This window comes from Podarcis cretensis (assembly GCF_951804945.1).
Source record: "Podarcis cretensis genome assembly, chromosome: 16".
NCBI lineage: Eukaryota > Metazoa > Chordata > Lepidosauria > Squamata > Lacertidae > Podarcis > Podarcis cretensis.
The window spans coordinates 42,000,461-42,025,490 of NC_137186.1; the positions used below are offsets into that span (position 1 = coordinate 42,000,461).

A 25,030-nucleotide genomic window follows, 5' to 3' on the forward strand; every position below is an offset into this window, starting at 1 on the left:
AGGCACCGACAATTCATAGAATCATAGAAACTGTAGAGTTTGGAGGGACCATGAGGGTCATCTAGTCCAACCCCCTGCAAGGCAGGAATCTTTTGCCCAACGTGGGGCTCAAACCCACGACCCTGAAGAGTCTCATGCTCTCCCAACTGAGTGAAGCCCCAAAGCAGGCCAAGAGTGCAACAGCACTCTCCTCACTTGCGCTCCCCAGCAACTACTACTTTTCTTTGTTGCTTATTAACTGCCTTCCACATCTGACTCAACTGGTATCCAGAAGGATACCACCACAGACACCAGTGAACCGTCACTGTAGCTGGAATCCCCTTATCTTCTAGGAGTTCCAGGAGCCTTATCTTCCAGGAGTTTGTCCAACCCCCTTCTAAAGTTGTCCAAGTCTGTGGCCATTATTAAATCTCTGTGATGCGCCGGGTGGAAATGTTTTTCCTTGTCCAGGTTTCGATATTCTTTCAAATAAAGAGCTGTCAACTTGTCCAGCTCTGGCTTGAAATACCCTCATTTAGGGCCCAATATATCATGCTGCCTGAGGTGGAACAGCAAAAGGGATGTCCCTCTGCAGGCCTGCCTAATTATTTTGGGATCTGAAGCAGACAATCCTGTGAAGTGCCTGCCCTTGGCAGTAGAATACAGCAGTCCATATACATAATTTACTGCCCCTCTGGAATTCGAAAACCAGCTGCTTGAGGCAACTGCTTCCCTCTGTCTAATGACAGGGCTGGCCCTGGCTGCTTTTATGCTGTTGTATATCCTGTTCTAAGTTAGCTATTTTTTACAATTGTATCCCTTTAGGGAAATCCCTTTGGGGTAGAACAAAATAATATAAAGGGACATACAAAATTATGTATTTGTTTGAAATACACATAAAAATACAACTTACTCGACTGTCACCACCCCTGGTCTTTCTAACCTGACAAAGAACACAAACCTGCCATTTTAGAGAACATGCTTGGAGTGCAGAAGGCCCAGGAAATAGCCCTTACCATTGGCTTTTCTGCAACTATGAGGTAATAATTGTTACGAGACAAAAATGCTATCACAAGTGCCTTGGGATGCAAAGTGTAATAAATAATTTAGTTTTTTTAAAAAATCAAACAACTTATCAGAAGCATGTTAAAAATAATCTTTCCTTTAACCTATATTATTATATTATTATATTAGTCCAGTGTAAAAGCTCAAAGATTAGGCTTAATATAGTTCCACCAGAGACCTGCTATAGCTCTCTGAATATGCAGTTATGACAAAACTATACATTTAAAGCAGTATCATTCCACTTTAAACAGCCATGGCTTCTCCCAAACGAGTTTACTAGGAAGAGGGATTGATTGTTCAATTACTCTGAGAATTGTTGCTCTGTGCGGGGAATAGGGGCCTCCTAACAGCTCTCAGTACCCTCTATAAACTACAGTTTCCAGGATTCTGCGTTGCGGGGACAACCATGATTGTTTAAAGCAGTATGAGACTACATTAAAATGTCTAGTGCAGATGGGTCTTAGAGTAAAAGAAGGAAAGTAAAAATCTAGTATGTAAAATTGGAGACAATGTTTGCTGAATAAAAGCACCATTCTTCTCAAGATCCAACACACCTGAGATGGTCTAATGCAATATCAAATTATGAGTAGGGATATATTGCACTTTCATTTATTTATTGCGATGTTTATACTCCACCTTGCCTCTAGAGAGCTCGGGGGCAAACACAATTCTTACCCTCCCCATTTTGTCCTCAACAACCCTGTGAGGTAGGCTAGGCTGAGTGATATTGAGAGGCCCAGGGCCATCCAGCGATCTTCAGGGCTGAGTGGGGATTTGAACCCTGGTCCTGCAGGTCATGGGTTCAACACTGTAACCACCAGTAACATTGTCATTTCTTTGTGTTACTTTCTTTTCATGTGGAATTTTTATATTGTATTTTTAAAAACTGGTAATCTCTTTTTCTTTTTTATGTTTAAAATACTCTTTTGTTCTTCTATTAATTATGTTGCTTTAAATGTGGGTCTTTATTGTATCACAGAATTGTAGAGGTAGAAGGGACCCTGAGGGTCATCTAGTCCAACCCCCTGCAATGCAGCTGTCCCAGACGGGATTGAACCTGCAACATTGGAATTATCAACAACATGTTCTAACCAACTAAGGTGATGTTCTAATTGATATTTTGAGCTAGATTATATACTTCTTAAGAGGTTGGGGTGGTTGTTTTTTTGGAAATGTGAAGCAATCCAAAGGAGCCCAGACCTCCTAATCCTCAGATCCTTTGGGAGAGACTCTTTGGCCTCGTGTGACCTGCTGGGCAAAAGGAAAGCTGGTTTGTTTTTGTTTTTTTGCTTCTGTTTGAATTTGTGTGTTCAGGCCATTTTAGTTTCTTTTGAAGTGAGAGATGGCTGATGTAATTATTTTGTGTACAACATGTAGCTGTGTTTGTGTTGCCATTGTTCTGTTACTTATAAAAATAAAACATAAAAATGATTTAAATAAATAACTTAAGCTAGTTTCATAAAACTAAATAAAACTATTGTCGTCTCTCTCTCTCTCTCTCTCTCTCTCTCTCTCTCTCTCTGTTTTTAAAATTGTGTTGCACATAACAGATTTTGTGTTGCAACTCTTTCCCCACTTAGGAAGATGTTTAGGAGGTTTTCTATTGGTTTGTTTTTAACTGTAATCTCTCATCTACACATTTACTGTTCCAGTTCTCTCCTAACCATCTTATTGCTACACTGGGTGAAATTAAAATTGCTATCACCTTGGTTGCCAAGTAACATTAACAAAGCTGAGTTACACCATTAGTCCCAGGAAGGCGAGGCTGTGTTCCTCCAGGCGTAGCAACACTCCAGCTGCAACTCCCATCATCCCTGCTGCTTGGCCATAATGCCTTGGACTGATGGGAGATGGAGTCCAACAACAAAATACACATTTTGCATGCACCATGTATACCAGGTGTCAGGAACCTGCCACTCTCCAGATGCTGCTGAACTACAACTCCCCTCATCCCTGGCCTCTGGCATTGTTGGCTGAGGCTGAGGAGAGGTGGAGTACAACAACATCTGGAAGCCGTAGGTGCTCCATCCATGTGCCTTTGAAAGCTCCTGCCCATCATAGGCAATCCTGAGTCTGATGGACTACCTGCCATAGTGCTGTCAGCCAAGGAAGGTCCAGAGGAAATAATTAACTCTTTATTCTCAAAAGTACACTTACACGTTAGGACAAGGTACGTCCCTCAATCCTTCGTCTCTCAGCTATTCCAATGAGGCGTCTCCTGTCCAATGTGCAGGCGACCTTGGAACGGACAGCTCACGGAAGAACCCCGACCAAACCTAAGAGGAGGCGTGTAGTGGTGATAGGGGATTCCCTACTGAGGGGAACAGAAGCAGTGATCTGTGGGCCTGACAAGATGTCTCGAGAAGTGTGCTGTCTCCCCGGGGCTAAGATCCAAGATGTAACTGAACGACTGCAAGGAATCATAAAACCCACTGACAAATACCCCTTCCTCTTGGTTCATGTGGGAACCAATGACACTGCAAGCAATAGCCTCCAGAAGATCAAAAGGGACTACGAGGCTCTGGGCAGGAAATTGAAGCACTTAAATGCACAAATTGTCATCTCATCTGTCCTCCCAGTTGAACGACGTGGCCCAGGGAGAGAGGGAAAAATAGTGGAAGTGAACAGCTGGCTTCGCAAATGGTGTGAACAGGAATGGTTTGGATTCTTAGATCACGGACTGCAGTTTCTTGAAGATGGACTTCTGGCAAGCGATGGGCTGCACTTCACAATGGTTGGGAGGAATGTTTTTGCCAAAAATCTCAGAAACCTCATCAGGAGAGCTTTAAACTGACTAATGTGGGGGAGGGAGACAGTGCTCCTGAAGGTAGGAGTCTATCAATTGATGAAGATGATCATCCAAATGTCATAGACCAAATGGAGCAAACAGCACGCAGACCTAGTGGTGGGAGGAAAAAATCCTTAAATAAGAGACACGGGGGAATGATTAATAGACTTCAATGTCTGTACACTAATGCGCAAAGCATGGGAAATAAACAAGATGAGCTTGAGCTCTTGGTACAGCAAACTAAATATGACATAACAGGCATCACTGAAACCTGGTGGGATAAGTCCCACAATTGGAATGTAATAATGGAGGGATACAATCTATTTCAGAGAAACAGACCAGACAAGAAAGGAGGAGGAGTGGCGTTATATGTCAAGGATGTGTATACCTGTGAAGAGATCCAAGATTTAGAACCTCAAAGCCAAAGTGAGAGCATTTGGGTCAAAATTAAGGGAGAGAAGAATAACAGGGACCTCATTGTGGGAGTTTACTATAGATCCCCAAGCCAAACGGAAGACATAGATGATGCCTTCCTGGAACAGATGACCAAGCATGCAAAAGGAAGGGATATAGTAGTAATGGGGGACTTCAATTACCCGGATATTTGTTGGATGTCAAACTCAGCCAAGAGCATAAGGTCAAACAGATTCCTCACTGGCCTTGCAGACAACTTCATTGTCCAGAAAGTGGGAGAAGCAACAAGAGGAACAGCCATTTTAGATCTGGTCCTAACCAGTGTTGATGACCTGGTTAGTGGGGTAGAAGTGGAAGTTTCTGAAGTTTACTATACAGCGGAAAGGAGCAGCCAAGCATACTAGGACTCAATTTCTTGACTTTAAGAAAGCCGACTTCATAAAACTTAGGGAAGTGATGGGTGAGATCCCATGGACAGTAATACTAAAAGGAAAGGGAGTTCATGATGGCTGGGAGTTTGTTAAGAGGGACATAGTAAAAGCACAACTTCAGGCAATACCAATGAGACGGAAACATGGAAGGTGCCTAAAGAAGCCAGGGTGGCTATCTAAAGAACTTTTAACTGAGTTAAGATTAAAAAAGGATGTGTACAAAAAATGGAAAAGGGGGGAAACCACCAAAGAGGAATTCAAACAAATAGCCAGCACGTGTAGACACAAAGTCAAAACAGCTAAAGCACAGAATGAACTCAGGCTTGCTAGAGAGGTTAAAAGCAACAAAAAAGGCTTTTATGGGTATGTTCGTAGCAAAAGGAAGAACAAAGAAACAGTGGGGTCACTCAGAGGAGAAGATGGTGAAATGCAAACAGGGGACACAGAAAGGGCTGAACTCCTCAATGCCTTCTTTGCCTCAGTCTTCTCTGATAAAGAAAACAATGCCCGACCTGAAGAATTTGGAGCAAATGATTCAGCAGAGGAAACACAGCCCAGAATAACTAAGGAGATAGTACAAGAATACTTGGCTAGTTTAGATGTATTCAAGTCTCCAGGGCCAGATGAACTGCATCCAAGAGTATTAAAAGAACTGGCAGATGTGATCTCAGAACCACTGGCAGTCATCTTTGAGAATTCCTGGAGAACAGGCGAAGTCCCGGCAGACTGGAGGAGGGCAAATGTTGTCCCTATTTTCAAAAGGGGAAAAGAGAGGACCCAAATAATTACCGCCCAGTCAGTCTGACATCAATACCAGGGAAGATTCTGGAGCAGATCATTAAGCAAACAGTCTGTGAGCACCTAGTAAAGGAATACTGTGATCACCAATAGTCAGCATGGATTTCTGAAAAATAAGTCATGTCAGACTAACCTGATCTCATTTTTTGACAGAATTACAAGCCTGGTAGATGAAGTGAATGCAGTGGATGTAGCCTACCTTGATTTCAGCAAGGCATTTGACAAGGTGCCCCATGATATTCTTGTAAAGAAGCTGGTAAAATGTGGTCTTGACTATGCTACCACTCAGTGGATTTGTAACTGGCTGACTGACCGAACCCAAAGGGTGCTCATCAATGGTTCCTCTTCATCCTGGAGAAGAGTGACTAGTGGGGTGCCACAGGGTTCTGTCTTGGGCCCGGTCTTCAACATCATTATCAATGACTTGGATGATGGACTCAAGGGCATCCTGATCAAATTTGCAGATGACACCAAACTGGGAGGGGTGGCTAACACCCCAGAGGACAGGATCACACTTCAAAACGACCTTGACAGATTAGAGAACTGGGCCAAAACAAACAAGATGAATTTTAACAGGGAGAAATGTAAAGTATTGCACTTGGGCAAAAAAAATGAGAGGCACAAATACAAGATGGGTGACACCTGGATTGAGAGCAGTACATGTGAAAAGGATCTAGGAGTCTTGGTTGACCACAAACTTGACATGAGCCAACAGTGTGACGCGGCAGCTAAAAAAGCCAATGCAATTCTGGGCTGCATCAATAGGAGTAGAGCATCTAGATCAAGGGAAGTAATAGTGCCACTGTATTCTGCTCTGGTCAGACCTCACCTGGAGTACTGTGTCCAGTTCTGGGCACCACAGTTCAAGAAGGACACTGACAAACTGGAACGTGTCCAGAGGAGGGCAACCAAAATGGTCAAAGGCCTGGAAACGATGCCTTATGAGGAACGGCTAAGGGAGCTGGGCATGTTTAGCCTGGAGAAGAGGAGGTTAAGGGGTGATATGATAGCCATGTTCAAATATATTAAAGGATGTCACATAGAGGAGGGAGAAAGGTTGTTTTCTGCGGACACGGAGCAATGGTTCCAAACTACAAGAAAGAAGATTCCACCTAAACATTAGGAAGAACTTCCTGACAGTAAGAGCTGTTCGACAGTGGAATTTGCTGCCTAGGAGTGTGGTGGAGTCTCCTTCTTTGGAGGTCTTTAAGCAGAGGCTTGACAACCATATGTCAGGAGTGCTCTGATGGTGTTTCCTGCTTGGCAGGGGGTTGGACTCGATGGCCCTTGTGGTCTCTTCCAACTCTATGATTCTATGATTCTCTTCTCCTGGCTGTTATAAGCTCCTCCAGATCACTGGTCCCTTCTTCCAAGTCAGTCTCCAACCCCCTTTCTCCTCCTTATCCAGCCTCCACTCATCAGGGTCCAGCCAGTCCCTGACACTACCTGATGTCCCTTTAACTCAAGAGTAGGGAACCTTTGGCTGTCAAAGTCTTGCTAAACTACAACTCCCATCAGCCCTAGGAAGCATGGCCGATGTCTAGGGGTGATGGGAGTTGTAGTTGAGCAACATCTGAAGGACCAAAGGTTCCCCATACTTGTTTTAACTGGACATGCCAAGAAAGCTACAGGTTGGATGACTGCAATGTTCAAACCTCTGCCAAGAGGAAGAAAGCAATTCTTGCTCTGTCTGCCACAGATCTTTCTTCCGCCACCCCGTATCTCCACATGCCTCACCTTCAGGTGTCCTGCCCACACTCCCACAAGGAGACGGAGACGGCCCCCACCCTTTGAGACAAATCACTGCACTAATTGATTTATGATTTTAAAGCGACCTTAATCAGTGCAATAATAAAGAATATCCTTGTACTATGGAATCCATGGCAAGCCATATGCCACAAACAGATGATAGACATGGAGAGCAGATTAGATATAGGTGCAAGCAGGCGAGATTGTAAAACTGCCTTCTACAGATCAGGGGAAGGCTGTTGGGTTTGTACCAAGAGTAACTTCCCAGTTCAATTTCAAAAGAACAGAAAATACAGAAGTTACGTTCATGACTATTGGAATAGAATATTTGTTTTAACTTTTCTATTTGTAATTGTTGTAACCTGCCTGCTGGTGAAGGGTGGGTAGTAGTGGTAGCAATAATCATCATAAAAATAACCCTGGTCCACCCATGTAGCACAATGTGATGGTAAATGGACTGTATCACTGCATATGGGGACATTTGAAAATGTGAACACCGCGCTCCCTCCTTGCATGTAGAAAACTAGAACAGAAGGAAGCAAGTCAGGCTAGAATTCCTCACCCCCACCAACGCTGCTAATTTTCTACGCTGCTAATTCCATTATGTTTAACAGGATGGTGCATTAAAAGCATGGTATCCCTCCTCACCTCCCCATAATCTAAAGTGATGCAATCTACTCTTCCATTCAACAGGCCATATTTGTGGGTCACAGATAAGGGTCCTCATTGTGCTGATAAAATATTACTGTAATCAAGAGGCAACCAGAAGGCTTACATCTAAGAGCCTGATAACATTAAATACAGCAGGGTTTGCAAGTGTCATTTCACAAGCCCAATCTAGTTCTAGTAAAATGAGAGAGGGAGAATAACTTCCCTCTGTCCACCTTCTCCACATCGTACACCATTTTATACACCTCTATCACGCCTTCTCTGACTTGCCTGTTCTCTAACCTAAAAAGCCCCCCCCCCCCCGGTTCCATCACCACAGTGACGCCCACTAAACAAGCAAGAAAGCACCAGAGTTAGTGGATGAATGGTTCACTCACTGAGTGCAGATCCACAAAAAGCCCGTGCTTCTCTTCGTTGGGATGCAAGCCATCCACTGTCTCTAACAGTTCTGGGTCAGCATTCAGGAAGTGTGGGTGGGACATGAATACTGGTGCATCTAAAGAAGAAGAAGCAAAGACAAGCAGATGAAAACAAAGCTGTTTGAGGCATAGAATCATCTCGCTACCTGTACTCATCCCTGATCCTGTGATTTTTTTTTTATTTTTAGCCTTTGGAATATTTCAGCCAGGAACTTGACACGATGAACAGTATTTCACACCCTTTATGATCATGAAGATTAGAAACGTCACTTAAAAAAACAATCACAACAATTGATCTTCTGCATGCAAAGCTGCAGGACGGAGATTGTGTGACACGCAAGTGGGTGGGAAAAAATATATGATTTTGCAGACAAACAAACATCAGACATTACTGTGAATAGCATCTTCTGTGCCGAATGCAAGCCTTGACCACAGCAAAAAAGTGCCAAAAATCATATTTGGAGAGCAAATACAGAGAGACTATGTTTTTAGAGCAGTGGGGGCCTTCAGGAAGACAACATAAAATGTAGGAGCAGCCCTGTGGGTTCACACCAAAGGTAAATTCCAGTCCAGCAAACTGTTTTCACAGCAGGGCCATCTGGTGCCCCTGCGTTCTGCCTGTAGGCTTCCCAGAGGCAACAGCCTTCACTGCATTCAATATAAAGGTAAAGGGACCCCTGACCATCAGGTCCAGTCGTGACCGACTCTGGGGTTGCAGCACTCATCTTGCTTTATTGGCCGAGGGAGCCAGCGTACAGCTTCCGGGTCATGTGGCCAGCAGGTCTAAGCCGCTTCTGGCGAACCAGAGCAGCGCACGGAAACACCATTTACCTTCCCGCCAAAGCAGTACCTATTTATCTACTTGCATGTTGACGTGCTTTCAAACTGCTAGGGCAGGAGCAGGGACCGAGCAACGGGAGCTCACCCCATCGTGGGGATTCGAACCGCCAACCTTCTGATCAGCAAGCCCTAGGCTCTGTGGTTTAACCCACAGCATTCAATATAGCCTTTGCATTCAATATAGATTGCAGCTTTTCCTCCCTGGGGCTGAGCTGGGGCTGGTTTTCCAGGGATGAAGCAAAAGCTGGCTGTGGACAGCAACTTCATTACCAATTCCTGGAGCAGCCCCCTCCCCTGCCCCCATTTTTAAGGAAAATAAATGTATAAGCAAATAAAAAATGCAAGCAGACATTTGCTTAAAAGGAAACGATTCACCTAAAGCATGAGTGAGGACCAAGACTCAACAGCTGAAAAAACACATTCTTTGCACACCTATACATCAGTCCTGAAACTGTAAAGCCACAAATTTCAGAATCCCACACACTACAGGGGGTCTCTGTATTACATACTCTTTAACCAACTTGGCACCTAAGACAGCTGGACTGGGCCACTTCTTAACGGCAGCTTGAAAATACTTATCCTAATTCTGAAGAACATTACAGATTAGGGTAAATAATGGGTGATATTTCCAAGAGAGAGGCTGTGAATGGAAAGCCACTGATTAACACAAGTTAACCAAAGATCCATGAACACACAAACACAAAAAACCCACCATCCAGATTAGGCTACCAGTATGAATTGTGCAAATGAGAAATGTATTTTCCTTCTGTTAGCTAAGGCAAAAGTGCCAACAGAAGACACTCTTGGCCCCTGGAAACCTCATTCTGACATACATGGGGTCGGACCCGAGGTCATCCATCTAGTTCAGAACAGTCTACCACTGACTGGCAGAGGTTCTCCAGGGTTTCAGGCAGGGGACATTCCTAGCTCTGCCTCAAGGCACTGTGGACTGAATGTGGGGCCATCTGCATGGAAAGCAGATGTTCTGGCACTCAGCCACTGCCTTTTCTCATGAGACTGCACCAAGTTTGATGGCTTAAAAGGAGGACTAGCTAGCTGGCTATGATGACTAACTCAACTGTTGGAGGCCGAATGCCTCTGTGGGCCAGTGGCTGGTGGGAGGCTCAAGTGGGGAGATTATTTCTATAGGCATCTGATAGCTCATGCTGTTCTAGGCTGCATCAACAGAAGTCTAGTGTCCAGATCAAGGGAAGACATAGTACCACTTTATTCTGCCTTGGTCAGACTACACTTGGAGTCATTTGTCCAATTCTGGGCACCACAATTCAAAGAGGATATTGACAAGCTGGAATGTGTGCAAAGGAGGGAAATCAAGATGATAAATGGTCTCAAGAGTAACAGTTGAGGGAATTGGGTATGTTTAGCCTGGTAAGGAGGAGACTGAGAGGAGATATGATAGCCATCTTCAAATATCTGAATGACTGTCAGATGGAAGATGCAGCAAGCCTGTTTTTTTGTTTTTGTTTTTGTTTTTGTTTTTGCTTCAGAGGGTAGGATTCAAATCACTGGATTCAAGTTACAAATAAACATCACAAAGAACTTTCTGACAGTAGGAGCTGTTTCATAGTGGAACGGATTCCCTCAGGGGGTTGTGGACTCTCCTTTCTTGAAAGTTTTTAAGCAGAGGTTGGATAGCCACTGGTCATGGATGCTTTAGCTGAGATTCTTGCATTGCAGGGGGTTGGACTAGATGACCCCTGGGGTCTCTTCCAACTCCATGATTCTGTTACTGGCCACTCTGAGAACAGAATGCTGGATTAGATGTGACATTGGCCTGGCCCAGCAGGCTCTTCTTATATCCTGCCCTTCCTCCAAGGCATTCATGGTGGCAAATATGGCTTCTTCCACTGCATTTCATTTTAACAGCCCCATGGAGGGGAGTTAGGCTGAGAGAGTGAGTAGCCCAAAGTCAGCCTCTGAGCCTGTATGTCTGTCCCCAAGAGGTGCTAACAATTATACGACACTGAGAGAACATGTCCACACAATGAAGTCTGCCCAACAGCATTTTACGTATTACACAATCCCCACAGAGAACAGCATTGCCATTGTTCTCTCCCATAACAGTTTGTGATATTGAGCATTTTGTAAGGCAGAGGAACGATCCAAGTTTTCATCTTACAGGAAGCTGCTGTTGCACTCACTTGGCTTTTGTAAACTGCTCTGGGGATTTTATTGCAACCGAATCTTGGGAAATAAATTATATACAAATGTTAGGGGTTCAAACCCTGGCAACTCCACTTAAGAAATCTAGGGCAGGAGGGCTAGAAAAGGAGTCTGGCCGAGATGAAAGGGGAAAACGAACTCTGAGCTAGATTGGCAATGCTTCCAGTTCCACATCAGGCAGGCTTTCCACATTCATGTGAGAGGCTATGGCAGCTGTCTCCCAACCTAGCACCCTCTAGCTGTTGCTGGACTACAACTCCCATCATCCCTGACTGCTGGCCATACTAGAAAGGGCTGGTGTGAGTTGGAATCTCCCAAACACCTGGTGGGAACCAGGCTAGCAAAGGTTGGGTTATAGTACCAGATTTTCCTGCAAAACAAACAGCAACAGAACAATGAAAGAGATGTCTAAACACTTCTAGCCCCCCAACCCAACAAATTGGACAACATGGATGACTGCTGGGGGCGGGGACCAAAATACTTTTTAGACGTACTTAATTGACAGCTGCTGACATTCTGGATTCCAGACTGGCGGCACGGACAGAAGCCTTCGTTGGGAGGATAGTCTGTACCATTGTCAAACAAGTTCTTTGGAGCCACGTAACGCAGCGTTGGTATTCCCTTGAAGTCTCCGGATCTACTGTAGTTTAATTTAATGGACCTGAAAACAGGGGTTTCAAGAGATGAGGGGCATCCAAGCACCAGAAGACATACTTCAGAGATGAAAGTTGAACATGTTGAGGCCCACTACAGCATCTGCTGAAACAGGTCCCTTTGTACACCTTCTAAACTTTCTAGTACTATCTATCTGCCACTTTTGAACAGAAGTGAGTCATGGTGTCTGGTGCCCATTTGGACTGGTAGGACTGATAAGGCGGAGGTCAGAGAAGCTCATAGGAAGTGGAGCCAAAGCCAATGCAGGCAGAACTAACAAATTCTAGTTTTGTCTGACACACACACACACACACACACACACACCATTTCTCCCCTCTTACTTCATGTTAGATGTTTTGGTATTAGTGATGTAAACTCTAAAGAATCAGATAAATGGGAAAAGAATAAATAATCATATAATAAATATATAAAGGTAAAGGTAAAGGTACCCCTGCCCGTACGGGCCAGTCTTGCCAGACTCTAGGGTTGTGCGCTCATCTCACTCTATAGGCCGGGAGCCAGCGCTGTCTGCAGACACTTCCGGGTCACATGGCCAGCGTGACGAGCTGCATCTGGCGAGCCAGCACAGCACACGGAACGCCGTTTACCTTCCCGCTGGTAAGCAGTCCCTATTTATCTACTTGCACCCGGGGGTGCTTTCGAACTGCTAGGTTGGCAGGCGCTGGGACCGAAAGACGGGAGCTCACCCCGCCACGGGGATTCGAACCGCCGACCATGCGATCGGCAAGTCCTAGACACTGAGGTTTTACCCACAACGCCACCCGCGTCCCTAATAAATATATAAATAAATGCAATAAATGAAATGAATAAAGTGCTTTATGTTCAAAAATAAAGAGAGCAAAAAACTACAAAAACAGTACTTTGAACTGTGCCTGTAAACAAGCTAGAACGCTGAGTCATTTATTTTTGTAGAGACAGCCAACCTAGCTTCTAGGATGTTGGCCCGTCCCATACAGAGCAGCCCCTAATAGGCCACTGGGAATACCAAGAATCCAGTTTCAACATCCTCAACGGACCGCACCTGATTCAACCGTTCACACGGGAGCAGCCTTTTCTGAGTGCAGCTGCAAGAGGAACGCTGCCAGGTAGGAGCAGGGACTCTACCTTCTTCTGTGTGAGACCACAGCCTCATCAAAGGATTTCCTCCCAAAAAAGCAAAACCCTGAAAGAACACGCCAACCTCATATTTCAGCCAGGAGATGTTTCCACACCTCTGCTTCCCAGCAGAGACTCTGACTTAGCCAACTTTTCCCATGGGCAGCTGCTGACAGGCCTAAAGCCCATTTGCGGATGATTCAAGGCAAGTTTTTAATCACTTTCTGCCTTTTTGGAGAGCGTCAAGTTCTGCAATTATGTTCACCCAGTGCCCAGAGCAGTAAGGGTACATCAAGATTGGAGCAGCCAGTGGGTGAGGCAAGGTGAAGCCATTTGCCTCAGATGGTGAATCCAATCCCCACCATGCTGCCAACACAGTGCTGTTGCCCTTGCCACTGCTGCTGCGTCATGGTAGCAGCACAGGTGTGGCTGCAGGTGAGGGTACAGTTGCGATGACAAGGCTTGTGGCAGAGAGGGCATGCTGGGGGCTGGGGACAGCAGCAGCTGGGCAGCAGCAGCTGGGCAGCAGCAGGGCATTTTAACTACAGCAGCAAAATGTCTCGAGCCAGTCCTGATCAGGATATATATTCTAAACAAGCCAGAGGCAGGGATCCTGCACCAGAAGCCTCAAGTCAGCCTCTGCACTGCTTCCTCTAAAAGGGGGAAAGTGGGGTGTGTGAGAGAGATTATAAGATATAATACAGAGATGGAGGATGAAACTCAAGCAGACTAGAGGTGGGTGCAAGGGAGTGTCAGGCCCCCGCAAAAAATAAGCAAGCTTTGGTCTCTGACATCTGAGAAACACTGCAATGTGCCTGCACTGACTGGGAGTGGCTCTCCAGGCTGGGTCTTTTCCAGGCCTACAAAGAGATGCCAGGGATTGAATCTGGGGCCTTCTGCATGCATAGCAGGTGCTCTCCCACTGAGTCATGGCCTGTCCTCTTGGCAAGTCTATCTACTGAGCTCAGGATAGATTCCTATCCTTCCAGTTTAGAACTGGGGGGGGGGGATCCTGTGGCTTTCCAGGTATTTGTGGACAACAGCTCCCATAATCTCCAAGGCCTGGCTTTGCTGGCTGGAGCTGATGTGGAGTCCAGCAATACCTGGAGGCGTATGCACTGTCCCTGCTGGACAAGCAGGGATTTCTTCTCAGCTTACCTGCAGGCATCAGGGCTGTACAATTCCACAGGTGAGGAAGGGGTCATAAATGGAGGCCAGATCTGTCCAGATGTCCCATTGATCATGTTGCATTGATCAGAGTTCCAGTAGGACACCTAGAGGGAAAATGGATCCCTAAGAATAACCAGAAGCTGGGCTGAGTCTAGCAAGAAACCCTCCCTGCCAAACAGGTTAAGCCTGGCTTTCATTACAAACCATGGCCTTGTCTTCCCCATGCCTTATCCTGAGGAATTCCCCAGACCTTTCTGCCACACAACCTTTCCTTTAATTCAGTTACACAACTTGACTCGAAACTTTCCTTGCCAATCACAAACTGTACCAGGAAACTCTTCCGAGGTCTGAATCACTAGGAAGCAAAAGGTCTCTGATTAAAAGTACCATACAAAAGCTGTAAAAAAAAGAGTGCAGAATTTTTTTTCTTAGCTTGTGTAAAACTAAAGCAGCCACTCTAGATACGATCTCAAGTTATCTGAGCTGAATACATCCATTTAAGGACCCGCAGTCTTATCAATGTGGAAGGCACCCCTTTCAGATTGTGCAAAGGACTTAAATCTATTATTTGACATGGGCCAAAACATCTTGACTGCATAGGAGGATCTGAATGGATTGATTCTGTCTGCCTTTAAAAGAGAGACACTTACCTGGCCACATGGCTCACTGAACACACAAATAGGACTTGTGTCTGAGAAAATTTCCAGAGGATTGTGTTGCACAAAGCACTGTTATTTTTTTATATTAAAAAATGCAGACCCTCTTCACTTGTATAGTTTATACCAGGGTGGGGAACCTCCAGCCCAAGGGCCAAACGCAGCCCTCCAGACTTCTCCATTTGGCCCCTGCAACTCCTCCACTTTCCCCAAGCCTCACTGGCTCCACTTCACACCACAAGTACATTAGATTGGCTAGGATGCATCTTTGAACTCTGATTAATGACTCTTTTTAGTCCGGACGGAGGATAGAGAGGGGTGTGTGAGTATATTGTGCAGAAACTAGCCTACTGTGCAAAGGTATAATTGACCATAAAGTAAGCCCACAACTTATACAGGGCTTATGTTCCGAGGATTGCGCCTAAAGCCAAAATCATGTACAGTGGTACCTCCGGTTACGTACTTAATTCGTTCTGGAGGTCCGTTCTTAACCTGAAACTGTTCTTAACCTGAAGCACCACTTTAGCTAATGGGGCCTCCCGCTGCTGCCGTGCCGCCACCGCGCAATTTTTGTTCTCATCCTGAAGCAAAGTTCTTAACCTGAAGCACTCTGGGTTAGCGGAGTCTGTAACCTGAAGCATATGTAACCTGAAGCGTATGTAATCTGTGGTACCACTGTATAGTCAAAACACATTGGGTTCAATGGCAGGTGGGATTGCCAAAGTCATTTCTCCTGGAACTCCACCACCTTTCCACTATATTTTAATTAATTAATGGTCATGCACGTAAAGCTGGATGTCCACAAGTTAAGAATGTGCTTAAATTGCAGCTTCCGTTTCTGCCCCGGCCCGTCATTGCCATGTGGTCCCTGGAAGGCTTCCCAGAGAGGAATGTGGCCCTCGGGGTGAAAAAGGCTCCTCACACTTGGATTACAGCAACTGAAGAATTCAACTTTTTCTTGTGGCTGAATCTGAGCTGTCTCCATGGAAGTTTTTTATTCCCAACATGTGATGCACATGGTTCAGCCTATCTGATGGGAGCAGGTGAGATTACAAAAGGAAAAAAATGAGGGAATCAATGGCAAATCCTATGCTGTGCCAAGTCTTCCATATTAAAAGAAGACTCTGTTCTGAGTTGATGGGGCAGCAAACAGCACTGGGAAGACAAAGGCAGAGCCAAAACATCTTGACTGCATAGGAGGATCTGAATGGGTTGATTCTGTCTGCCTTTAAAGAGAGACAATGGAAGAAGAGTTTCCACGAAGAGAGCAGTTTGCAGTTACCTCTTTCAGCCCATTCCAAGAATCTATCATATGGACTCTGCTGATGTTCTTCATGCCTGTGTACACCGTGAACAGCCCTGTATTTGAATTATTGAACTGCAGTGGAAGAGAAGATATATTATTAACATGCCTTGCTCACGTGCTTTTCAGAAGGGTTGGGGTTAGGGAAATCAGGGAGCAGAGAACAGGAAGGAAGGCCACTTTGACATCCACCTTGCCCTCTTAAGAAGGGTTTGCAAGGAAGGTTGGCCATAGCTCAGAGGTAGAGTATATGCTGCACCTCAGAGCCTTGAATAATGTTACAAATCCCTGACACCACCAGCAAAAACGATTTCAGGTTGCTGGGCTGGGCGAGATCTTGACCTTAGGCCTTGACAGTATCATTATCATTATCATTACATTTACACTCCACATTTCCTCTCCATTTTGCCCTCACAACAATCCTGTAACCCAGGTTAGGCTGAGATATGGCAAATGACCCAAGGTCACCCAGTGAGCTTCATGGCTGAGCAGGGATTTGAGCTTCAGTCTCCAAGGTGCGAGCGCGACACTCTAGCTGCTCTGCCATACTAGCTCCCAGTTTGGATGATGCCTCTGTGAACAGAGCAGCCTTCCCCAATCTGGTGCCTTCTAGACATTTGGACCTCATTTCCCAAGGTTGGCCATGCTGCCTGGGGTGGACGGTAACTGCTATCCAACATCTGGCAGGCACCACTTTGAGGAAACTGGAAGAAACACTGCTAAGCTGGATGCACCAAAAGTCTGATTCTGTACGAGGCACCCTAGATGGAAACATTGAACCAGTCACCGCATTGTTGCCACTGATACACGCCATAGCAGCCAACAGAAGGTGTAGTAGCTAGGATATGGTTAGCAGATTTTTTTCAATGAATCCGGGGACACTCCCCCCCCCTTTTTTTTTTTTTTTTTTTTGAAGCTGAGTGGCAACAGGGAGTCAGTAGTGGGGATGGTGAGGTAAAAGACCCTGGGCCCAAGCACACATGCATATTGTATAAAGGTGCTGCAAAGCCCTTCTTTCACACCCTGTGAAACATAAATGCCCAGAGTTTTTTAAAAACTGGGCAACGGCCAGCCAGCCGTGACTCCCGAGCCTCCCCCGATCATTCAAAACAAAGGGGGAAGGGGGCAGGAGATCTGTACTGCCGGACGTCCCCAGTTCCCCTTTGGCGGCGGCGGCGGCAGCAGCAGTCAGCAGCCTGGAGCCAACCTGGTAGCGCAGTTGGCTCTGGCTGGCTTCAGGAGCTGCTTGCTGCCATGGCGCCAGCCATTTTTCCTTGCCGGAAGTCCCCATATGATGTGTTGTGACATGGCAGCGAGCAGCTCCTGAAGCCAGCCAGAGCCAACTGCGCTACCAGGCTGGCTCCGGGCTGCTGAGGCTGCTGCCGCCATGTTTCCCAGGGACAGATTTGAAAATCCATGGACTGTCCCTGGGAACCAGGAGCTTCTGGTAACCCTAAGCTAGGAGCAAACCCTGCCTTCCAGAAATTCCTTATCTGGAGATGTCTTGCAAAACTGGCCTTACTTTTGCACACACTGCCCTGGACTGCTTCAGAAAGGAGTTCTTCAGTTACATGTTACTGGCAAGCCCTACAAGTGCTGGAACATGGAAGGAGTCTTCCTCTTAAGCTACTTTGTTTTGCTACGGGCGTGAAACTGTGCCCAATTATATTTTGCCTTAAATTCCTGACACCTCTGCTTGGAAGGATTAGTTGGGAGGTGACTGGGGAGAGCTCTCTTTGAGGCTGGGCAGGGCAGGCAGATAGTTTGATCTGGAGCAGCTTCCCACACCTCTCTCTTGGCATCTGCTACAGAATTGTTGCACCTATCCGCTTCTCATTTCTGCCTTGCCCTTCATGACTTCCACCGCACCCCTCCACCACTAACTTCAGAGACCCAAGCTCCCTCCCAAGGATTTTACTTACTTCAGCAAACAAGCCAAATTTCCCTTTGAAGGGAAGTAAGCCAGGCTTGATGCTGTTCAGGAAGTCGATGAGCGGCTCATCATAACCCCACAAGATTTCTCCCACCGTCCGGTTCACAAAAGCACCCTGTCCGAAGGCAGCAAAGGTGGCGCTGACAAGCATCTGAGCGCCCGCCGGCATGTCCTGCAACATCACCGCTGCAGCCTGGTTGTGAAAGATGGAAAGAAGAGGTTATCATGCATTGATGCTCCTAAGAAGAGCTCATGTTGTCTGGCACAGATACATATTGCTGGCTAGTACTGGGAACAGATCCCCAGGCAAACTCTCTAATACACGAATCACCTTCTATATATGTCTCATATTTAAACACACACCACAACAACAGCTAAACATGCCGTGGAAACAGCACAATGTTAACCATCTCTACTTCAGAAGCACGTCTTACTGAATTCAACAGGGCTTACTTCCAGGTATGGGAAGCTAGGATTGCAGACTTTTGCAATTTGTATGTATATATGAGAACAGTCGATATAGATATAAAATGAACAGAAACTTATAGTCACCAATCCAGGAAATATAAAAATTAAAATAGATATTAAATCATTTGGGTATGTGGTAAAAATATGTAAGAGAGGATGTTAACTTTGTTTAAGGCAGAGGTTAAAATGTCTCTGAATTTACTGGTGGATCTAAAATGATGTGTTTGTATTGCTTTGTTGTTTTATATGTTATACTTAGAATGTATAGAATAGTAAGTAATTTAAAATAAAGTAAATAAAATTAACTGGGAAACCGACCTCAGAAGAGGCAATTTGTCACATCTCTGTATGAGTCAGTGTTCTTGGCTCATCTCATTTCAATCAGGAAACCCGGAATAGTGACTCATTCAGAGATATTACCTTTAGAGCAGATAATTCTTACTCTTCAACAACCTACAAGTAAATTTTATGGGATGTAAGACTGGAGTGTGCCTCTGGTATTAATTCAGGGGGAGGAAAGGTTGAGGGCAGGGAATGGGGAAAGGGGGGAAATCAATTTTAAGTATGCAATCCATGACTATCCCTTGATTTCCCTGCATGTAGCTGGTGGCATTTCTGACTTTTTCCAGTGTAGGATTATCAAAATTCCTTCAGCCCTTAGTAAGCAATGAATCAATTCAACACGCTGCTCTGAATGGCCTGCATACTTTCACGCACCTCTTCTCAACCATAAGCACTAGATGTTTGGGTATTTCTTTTTATTTCTTTTTTTAAAAGACAAAGATGGAAAGCCAGTATTCAGGGAATTGAAAACCTATAACCACATTGTACCCTTTCCCTTTCCTCCCACTGCATAGCATATGTTTAAACCCAGGTAAACAAAAACAATTAGAAACTAGAAATAATAATCACAGCAACTGTGAGTCCACTTACCGACACCAAGATATTTGGTATGACAACGTAGTCAGATTCTAACCCAACTGACAGCTCTGGCCGGAAGTAGAAACTCCGATACTCTAAGAAGGAGATGGTATCATTGTCATGGAAAGTTATGTTGGTTTTCTCTCTGTGCTCCCTGTAGAAGAGAGAGGCAGAAAGACTCAGGCTAAATCAGTACCTGCATTGCTTCCACCATGGAAGGCTTTCCTCCATAATAGGCTGTAGACGTTGCAGACACTCCATAGTTTTGTCATATGAAAGCTTTCTTGCAATGTCATTTTCTAGAGACAATATGCATAAAGAATTTAAGAGCTCTTCAGCAAAACAGTCTACTTACCACAACACTTCATCTTTACAATGCCTGTGCTACTGACTCTCAAACTTTGGGATTGTTGAAATATATGCAACAAAAAAGTAATCTGTTTGAGTCATGCAACAAAAACTGGGTCCACTTGACCCAAAATGTAAAAGCAATGCGGACTGAAGTCGCTTCTGGGGCTCCTCTGGGAGCTTCATTACCTGCCCAGCAGATCTGCCCCTGAGGAACGGTCTAGGGCCCACTCTGCAAGGAAGGAAGGAAGGGCATGCACCTCTCCCCTCCAGACGCTTGCACAAACCATGTTCTTTGGTACACTTGGGGGTTTGTGGGTACACTTGTCAAGTGTTTCCAAGCGGCCGAAGATGGTAGTGGTGTGTGCCTCACTTTGACCGACAGCAGCAGTGGCTGCCACTGCCCGTGGGAGCAGGGGGGCCGAATGGAGGCTTGGCAGAGGCTACTGGTGCTACGCCTGGGTTGATGGCTGAGCGTGGGTCTCCCCTCCCAGCGGCTTGGGGGTGACTGCAGGGAGAGTGCATGTGGTGATGTCACACTTACGTAGACTTTGTAGCATAGCTATACAGTACTGCCCAAGTTATGGCTGACTGGGATAGACTTCATCCATATTGTTTTCCTGAATTCTGAAGGGCTTGTGATATACCGTATTTTTCGCTCTATAACACGCACCTGACCATAACACGCACATCGTTTTTAGAGGAGGAAAACAAGGGAAAAAACATTCTGAATGAAACAGTGGATGTATCATTTTTGTGCTTCATGCTGTGGCCACAGACATGTGATCTGATGGTGAATTTGGGGTGACCCAATGCAAAAATCCTGAGAATCCCTGTGGATCCATGCTTTGTAACCACGTTTTTGTACCATTGCAGCCCCAGGCAACAGTGGGTGTGTGATTTTTGGGGGGCAGGCTGTAGCCATGGACATGCTACGTGCTCTAATGGTGAATTTGGGCTGACCCAATGCAAAGATCCTGAGGATCCATGTGGATCCGTGCTTTGTAACCACGTTTTAAGTGGGGAGGGAAGGAAAAATATAGAAAGGACAAGGAGCACGAGAGGGGTGTGCGGAGAAGCAGCTGGCTAAGAATGCAGGAGAGGGGTTTAAAGGGGGGGGGGGAAGGAAGGCAAAAGTCCACCCACCCACTCAAGCCAGCCCTCTCTCTCTCTCATATCTGCATGTTTTCCGCTGCCTGCCGAGTCCCCAGACGCAGCAGCAGCAGCAGCAGCACCGGAGCGGACGCTCTGCTTTCCTCTCTACTTGCCTGGAGGGGAGGGGTTGCCTGGAGGGGAGGGGATTTCACTGCTCTTTGTTCCGTCTGAGCAAACAGCAACCGAAACAGAACAGGGTGGGCAGTAAGACCCTGAGGCAGAATGCAGGAAAGCAGCAGCCTCCTCTCCTCCGTGACGGCGCAATATGATTTTTGCCATGCACTTGGGACAAACGGCTCCAGGGACCACACATTCGCTCTATAACACGCACAGACATTTCCCCTTACTTTTTAGGAGAAAAAATCTGCGTGTTATAGAGGGAAAAATACGGTAGCTAAGAATGGGATGAAGTCATGAAATCCTGTTTGCTTTTTGTAGGAATGATGCTTTTAGGGAGGGGGCATTTTCTGGTTTGCCTCAGGCAACAAAATGCTGTGGGCCAGCCCTGACGTTTAGGTACAATGATAACGTTCATGTATTTGTGTTTATGTATCTATTATGCTTGTGTGGAGAGGGTATGAGTATTGCAAACCACTTTGAGATCTTCTATTAGCAAACAATTAATGATAACAACAGCAGCAGCAGCAGCAGCAGCTTCCTATGTTCATTAAAAAACTGAATCACTATTTATGTCAATTGAATAAAAACCCCTTTAAATCATTTTTTTAAAGTGTCTTCCAATTGGGCAACAGATTTTTTTAAAAAACAACAACATGGTTTTTCAATAAAAAGTACTCCTAAAAACTGTAAGCCGAGTCTTAAGAGGCGCTCTTGCTTTTACTCACATGGGAGGGAATGACGCTTCCAGATACAGTCGTACGTTGGATCCCAAACGCCACGAGAGTCAAACACTTTGGCTCCCAAACGCCGCAAACCGGTTTACAAGCGTTCTTTGGAATTCAAACATCTGACACGGCTTACGCAGCTTCCAATTGGCTGCAGTGGCTTCCTGGCAATCAAAAGCTGTGCCTTGGTTTCCAAACGTTTTGGAAGTTGATTGGACTTCCAGAACAGATTCCGTTTGACTTCCGAGGTACGACTATACAATACTTATTTGCATCTAAAAACTGAGTGTGTTTCTTACTCCAAAACATTTTTTTTCATTATTAAGATTTTATTGAAAGTTTTTTTAAGAGTTATACACATAACAAAGTGTCCTCATTTGCCCACCAGTCAGGGATTAGGGGAACTGTAGCCCAAAATCTCTGGAGGGCAGACCAGGTTGGGAAAATCTGGCCCAAAGCAGAAAAAAACCAGTGAGAAACTCCATAAAAGTCATAGAACTGTAGAACTGGAAAGGACCATGAGGGTCATCTAGTCTACCCTCCCGGAATGCAGGAATCCTTTGTCCAATGCGGGGCTCGAACCCGGAATCTTGAGATTAAGAGTGTCATGTTCTGATCTCCCTGGCTTAGGAGTTACAGTGTTTTGAGACAAGAAGGCTGGATAGCACCATTATAACAAACTTCAGCGATTATCATCATTGTTCTCACCTCTCCTCCAAGGTGGTTCTTCCCCCACCCTTCCTATTTTATCCTCACAACCCCCGTGAGGGAAACTGGACTGAGACACAGTGACTGGCTGAGTGGGGATTCGAACCCTAGCCTCCTAGGTCTTTCCCCAGCACTACAGTTCACTACACTGGTTCTTTAGCACCATTTTTAATGTTATGAAGCGCTAAAAGCACTATTTATCTGCTTTGTAAGTTGCAAGGCTTTTTTCATAACCTCCCTCGGATGTTGGCATCCATTAATCCTACCTTTTCTCACCCTGACACTTCTAAAGCAATCCTAGGTGTGCTGCAGACATAGCTATGGGTGCAGATTTCTCTCACTGGCCTCCCAACACTTTCTATTTCAACAGAGGGACAGATCAATACCTTGAACAAAAGGAGTCATTGATCCTGAAACAAATAAGGAGCAATCATGTAACCTTTAATAAGTGGCCCAGCATAATCCACAGGCCAAGGGCGGAGAACTAAAAGGAAAAGCCAATTATATATTTCAACCACCAACTTCACAGAGGATGATGGTGCAAGACTTCTGAAGAAGTGTTCCGTTCGGACTACAACAGATCCTCAGAAGCTTTCAACGCTCTCGCACATGAGAGCCACCTGTTAGTTTTAACAGAAAAGCGTGCCAGTCGTGTGCAACCTTTTGCATGCACATGCATACTCACTGCATTGAAAGGCCAATGAGATGCTTGCAGGGGCTCCACCTGTCAGCATTGGGGGACTGCCAGCTCCTTGCTTGACAGAGGCTTTGAACAGTAAAGAGCAATTCAACTGGTGGGGCTCCTGACCTCACACCATGCAGCTGACCAAGCCTGCCAAGAGCTGCCCAGTAGTTCTTAAAAGGAACTGGAGCCTCCGAGAGCAAGGGAAGCTGGCAATCCCAGACGGGTAACACAAGGATGGTGGATTAGGCAGCTCAGCAGAAAACCCTGCTTGCTATGCGCCATTTAAATCCAATCTTGGGGCCTGAGCAGGAGAAGGGATAAGAGACCCCATTCGCTTGGACTCTAATCTTGGGCAAAGGAGAAACAAAGACATTTGTGCTAAGAGGCTTTTGCTTCATTCCCTTTGCACAGAGCCACAATGCATACATTCAGCACCCGCAAGTGCACCAGGGAGCCACTATAGGCACAACGTACGCAGAGGACAAGCTTGGCATTATGCTGGCAGCTAAGCCCAGTGGGGGGGAATTGTGCATGAGATGGCAACAGACCTTGCTGAGTGCTTTGCACAAGATTTGGATAAGCTTTCAAGGTCTTCCATCACTCCCTCCACTGACCTGTTTCGATGGCTTCTAAACTCTGTTCTCGGCTTGGAAGTTCATCAAAGGAACTCCAAATTATAGGAACTTTGAAAGCTTCCTTATACGGAAAGCCCACTGGTCTTTCTTGCTCAGCACTGTCCCCATGAACAGGCAGCGGCTCTCCAGGGTTTCAGACAAAAGCCTCTCCCACCCTACTGGGAGAGGGCAGGGATTGAACCTGGATCCTTATGCACGCCAGGCAGGTGCTCTGCCACTGAGCTACGGACCTTCAATGATCCCTCCCCAATGGGAAGCAACATGTCCCAAGGAGACAGCCGGGCCACTGCTACCAACCATTAAAGGGCAGCTGGTGGGGGCACTAGGAACACTCTAGGTCTAGGACACATATTCTACCCACAAGAGCCAAAAGGCCTGAGTTGATTATAAATGGTCTGGATTTTGGGGTGAGCAAGGAGGTGTACTGGGGAACATGCATTAGGGAAGCGCAGCAGATCAGTGGCACAGTATCTCCTTCAAAAGCAGAAGCATCTTTGGGTAGGGCTGGTGCTGGCAGTCAGAATGGGACAGGGGTCACACCACAAACAAAATAAATTGGAAATATTTATTTTAAAACAAATCTCACAGATGATTAGCATATGCAAGCTTGGCAATAAGTGAAATATAAGAATAAAGGGAATGTTTGAATTAATATATAAACGGGGTGGGGGGGAATTAGACAGACTAATCATTTTTAATTGTTAAACAGCTACAAATAAAGCATGAAAATCAGTAAAACCTGAACATCATGTTCCTAAATCTTCCGCCAGTCCAAACTATTTACAAGTTTACTAAATTCCCAGCCTTACAGTAGCTGAAGCTAAAGATTAATAAGAAAACTGGATTATAACTACCAGTCCCAGCAGCAACCCAAGGAATTGGCTTCTGTGGCCTAAGGGGCAAAGGTCAGAAAGGTGAACTCAGGATCCAGAATGGCCCAAACAGGCAGTAAGTTCAGGCCAAGACTGAGGTGCAGCTGCTTTTTGATCTGGCACCTCCAAATAGACCTGTTTTCTCGTCTGCCCTTATCTCTCTCTCACACACACACCCTTTTTCTCACTTAAACAATTCTGTTATGGTAAATTATGTCAGGGGCA

The 25,030-nt window shown here is 45.6% G+C and overlaps 2 protein-coding genes across 4 annotated transcripts in view; one reads left to right on the forward strand and one right to left on the reverse strand.

Moving 5' to 3' along the window:
* AACS (acetoacetyl-CoA synthetase) overlaps nucleotides 1–25,030 on the forward strand; it is a 415,323-nt gene that overhangs the window by 216,670 nt on the left and 173,623 nt on the right. The gene's annotated exons all lie outside the window — the stretch shown is intronic.
* The window catches only part of SCARB1 (scavenger receptor class B member 1), a 59,937-nt gene that overhangs the window by 21,548 nt on the left and 13,359 nt on the right, over nucleotides 1–25,030 (reverse strand). For all 3 annotated transcript variants that reach the window (XM_079957789.1, XM_079957790.1, XM_079957788.1), the window contains exons 3-8: nucleotides 19,570–19,711; nucleotides 18,158–18,361; nucleotides 16,215–16,310; nucleotides 14,265–14,380; nucleotides 11,831–11,997; nucleotides 8,271–8,389 (exon numbers count right to left, since the gene is read on the reverse strand). In XM_079957789.1, the coding sequence (XP_079813915.1) occupies nucleotides 8,271–8,389; nucleotides 11,831–11,997; nucleotides 14,265–14,380; nucleotides 16,215–16,310; nucleotides 18,158–18,361; nucleotides 19,570–19,711 (844 nt within the window). The remainder of the gene's footprint in view (nucleotides 1–8,270; nucleotides 8,390–11,830; nucleotides 11,998–14,264; nucleotides 14,381–16,214; nucleotides 16,311–18,157; nucleotides 18,362–19,569; nucleotides 19,712–25,030) is intronic.